The following is a 3,155-nucleotide window of genomic DNA, read 5'->3' as shown; positions in this document are numbered from 1 at the left end:
ATTTATTATTTGATACCTTGCAACCTGAAGCCTGACACACCATCCCCACAAGCCACAGACTTTTCAAATAATCTTCGACAAATTGTATAGAAATGGTCTTGGTCTTGGATGGCTTAAATTTAGTCTGTGTTTTCACCATTCAAACCAAGTTTAGCATTAACCTAGTGAATAATAACATAAATAGAGGCAATAACTTAAGCATATGTTGTGTATTCAGGACAAATTTTGACTCACCACTGATTATCTCCAGGGAAGTTGTTTCAACTGTCTGAGGTTCCATTTATTCATTTGTATAATCTTCCACAATTTTATTAGAAGAACTAGATGAGATGCTATATGTGAAAGTACCCAAGAAAGTGGTAACCCAGAATATAATAGACATCCAATTATATTTTCAATGAATGAACACATTCCCATGCCCTTTATTCAATAAAAGGTTTGTGTCCTAAAATTGATGCACATGTTGCTTCAACATTCACACCCCCTTGCCTGTGCATTTATCCCTTAGAAAGACTGGAGATTTTTTTGCTCTCATTCACAAATAATGGTCTTCGTATGAAAGAGATTTGTTTTTACATTCTGGAAAAGATTCATGCATTTATTGTATCATTAATAACATCACATTCACTAAAGAAAGGTTTAAGATAAAATATCAAATTTCCATTTGTTTAAAACATCTGTAAAGCCTTGATTTAGATCTCTTAAGTAAGAAAGTGCCTTGAATTTCAAAGAGGAATCATACAACTCCCATCTTCCCTTCCTCTCCCACATTTTTCACACTCTACCTCCACCATCACACCCCTGTGACCACAACTATTTCTGTTGTTCCCAAAGTTCAATTAACGAAATTATCTGGCTGGTCATTTTCACCTTTGGAAAACGCCAGGAAACATAGTTAAACAAAGCCATAATCAAATAGCTATTTTATTTTTAACCAATCATTGATGAACCACTCTCCCTGCTCATTAGGCGGGAACGAGTCACAGAGCTGCCATGGCGGGATAGTTGGTCACGAAACTCTGAGGCCATGAAGTAGTAGAGAATTGGATCCAAAAGGCAGCAGAGACTTGCAAGGCATAGACAAAAAGGGTGGAAATACAGTGAGCTTTGGACAATGGGACAACTGCTAATGATAGTTTCCTTTACCATGGTGTAAAAAATAAAGTTAATATGATAGGGAGTGAAGCAGATGAAGAAGACTGCAGCACACATGTAAACCATCCGCAGTGCTTTCTGCCTCTCACTGATACCCTGGAAAGCCACTGGTGGTTTTCGCAAGGATATAGTGGTTTTCCAGGTACACCATGCAATGATGAGTACTGGTATCACAAATCCTGCCAGCTCAGCAGCTGTAATCATCCCAACCAAAGCCATTGCATTCATTTTCCTGTAACCAAGATCAGCAAAGCAGGACTCAGTGTTGTTGGCTAAGTCTGTGCTTCTCATAATGGGAAATGGCAAACAGGCAGTCCCCACGATGACCCAGACGGCAGCACTGATGCCCACATCATACCTACGCTTCCAGTCTCTGGCCCTGAAAGGCTTGAGAAGAAAGAAGCACCTCTGAAGGCTGATGCATGTCAGAAAACAAATGCTGGCATACATGTTGAGATACTTCAGGTAGAAGCACAGTAGACAAAGGGCCCTCTGGAAAGGCCAGTGGTGGCTGATGTAATAGTAAATCCGGAGGGGTAGGGACAGCACGTGAGCAAGGTCAGCCACAGAGAGGTTGATCATGAAAATGATGGCTTTATTTTTCTTGCTGATGAAGCGGCACAGAACCCACAAGGCTGCACTGTTGGCCAGTAGACCAGGGATGAATATGAGGATGTAGGTGGTGGCATAGAGGGAGTATTGAAATGTCAAATTAGTGACATTGCAGTGAGTCTCAGCATTGCTGGTACTGTTGCTGCCCATCTTGAATATTTCAGTATATTCATCAAGGTAAGCCGTGAAGTTATGATCCCTGCCCAAAACAAAACAAAACAAAACAAAAAAAGAAAGTAAAAGGGTATAATGGTTAACCAGTTCTTTAGCTGACACCCAGATTTTTTTAAATTGAAATATAGTTGATTTACAAACTTTCAGGTTACAGAAAGGTGATTAAGTTATATCACATTCTTTTCCATTACAGGTAATTACAATATATTGAATATAGTTCCCTGTGCTACACAGTAGGTCCTTGTTTATTATCTATTTTATGTACAGTAGTTTGTAACCCTTAATCTCAAATTCCTAATTTATCCCTCTCCCTTTCCCCTCTTGTATCTGTAAATTTGTTTTCTATGTCTGTGAGTTTATTTCTGTTTTGTAAATAAGTTCATTTGTAGCATTGTTTTAGATTCTACATGGAAGTGATATCATATAATATTTGGTTTTCTCTGTCTGACTTATTTCGCTCAGTATGATAATCTCTAGGTCCATGCATGTAGCTACAAATGGCATTATTTCATTCTATTTATGGCTGAGTAAGATTTATATATATATATATATATATATATACACACAACCACATCTTCACCGATTCATCTGTTGGTGGACACTTAGGTTGCTCCCATGTCTTGGCTTTTGTAAATAGTGCTGCTATGAATATTGGGGTGCATGTACCCTTTTGAATTAGAGTTTTTGGCTTTTCTGGATATATGCCCAGAAGTGGGATTGCTGGATCATATGATAACTCTACTTTTGGTTTTCTTAAGGAACTGCCATATTATTTTCCATAGTGGGTGTACCAATTTACATTCCCACCTACAGTGTAGGAGGGTTCCCTTTTCTCTACACCCACTGCAATATTTATTATTTGTAGACTTTTTGATGATAACCATTGTGACCAGTGTGAGGTGATACCTCATGGAAACACAAAAGACTCAGAATAGCCAAACAATCTTGAGAAAGAAAGGTGCTGGAGGAGGAGGTTCAAAATGGCGGAACAGTAAGACATGGAAATCACCTTCTTCTCCACAAATACATCAGAAATACATCTACATGTGGAACATCTCCTACAGAAAACCTACTGAACGCTGACAGAAGACCTCAGACCTCCCAAAAGGCAAGAAACTCCCCACGTACCTGGGTAGGGAAAAAGAAAACAGAGACAAAAGAATAGGGATGGGACCTGCAGAAGTGGGAGGGAGCTGTGAAGGAGGAAAGGTTTC

General features: G+C 39.1%; 1 protein-coding gene across 1 annotated transcript; it reads right to left on the bottom strand.

The window, feature by feature from the left end:
- Nucleotides 1–391: 391 nt before the first annotated feature.
- LOC102987346 (putative P2Y purinoceptor 10) lies at nucleotides 392–1,961 on the bottom strand. The gene has a single exon (XM_007119874.2). The coding sequence runs from the start codon at nucleotides 1,915–1,917 to the stop codon at nucleotides 931–933; it is 987 nt and encodes a 328-aa protein (XP_007119936.1). The 5' UTR covers nucleotides 1,918–1,961; the 3' UTR covers nucleotides 392–930.
- Between the last annotated feature and the right edge of the window lie 1,194 nt (nucleotides 1,962–3,155).

The sequence above is a fragment of the Physeter macrocephalus genome, chromosome 21, assembly GCF_002837175.3.
Source record: "Physeter macrocephalus isolate SW-GA chromosome 21, ASM283717v5, whole genome shotgun sequence".
NCBI classification, from domain to species: Eukaryota; Metazoa; Chordata; class Mammalia; order Artiodactyla; family Physeteridae; genus Physeter; species Physeter macrocephalus.
The sequence above is the reverse complement of the archived record's forward strand: the minus strand, read 5'-3'. Positions and strand labels throughout refer to the sequence as shown.

Bases quoted from the DNA above. Each gene is read 5' to 3' on its own strand.
- LOC102987346 (XM_007119874.2), bottom strand. From the start codon at position 1,917: ATGGGCAGCAACAGTACCAGCAATGCTGAGACTCACTGCAATGTCACT.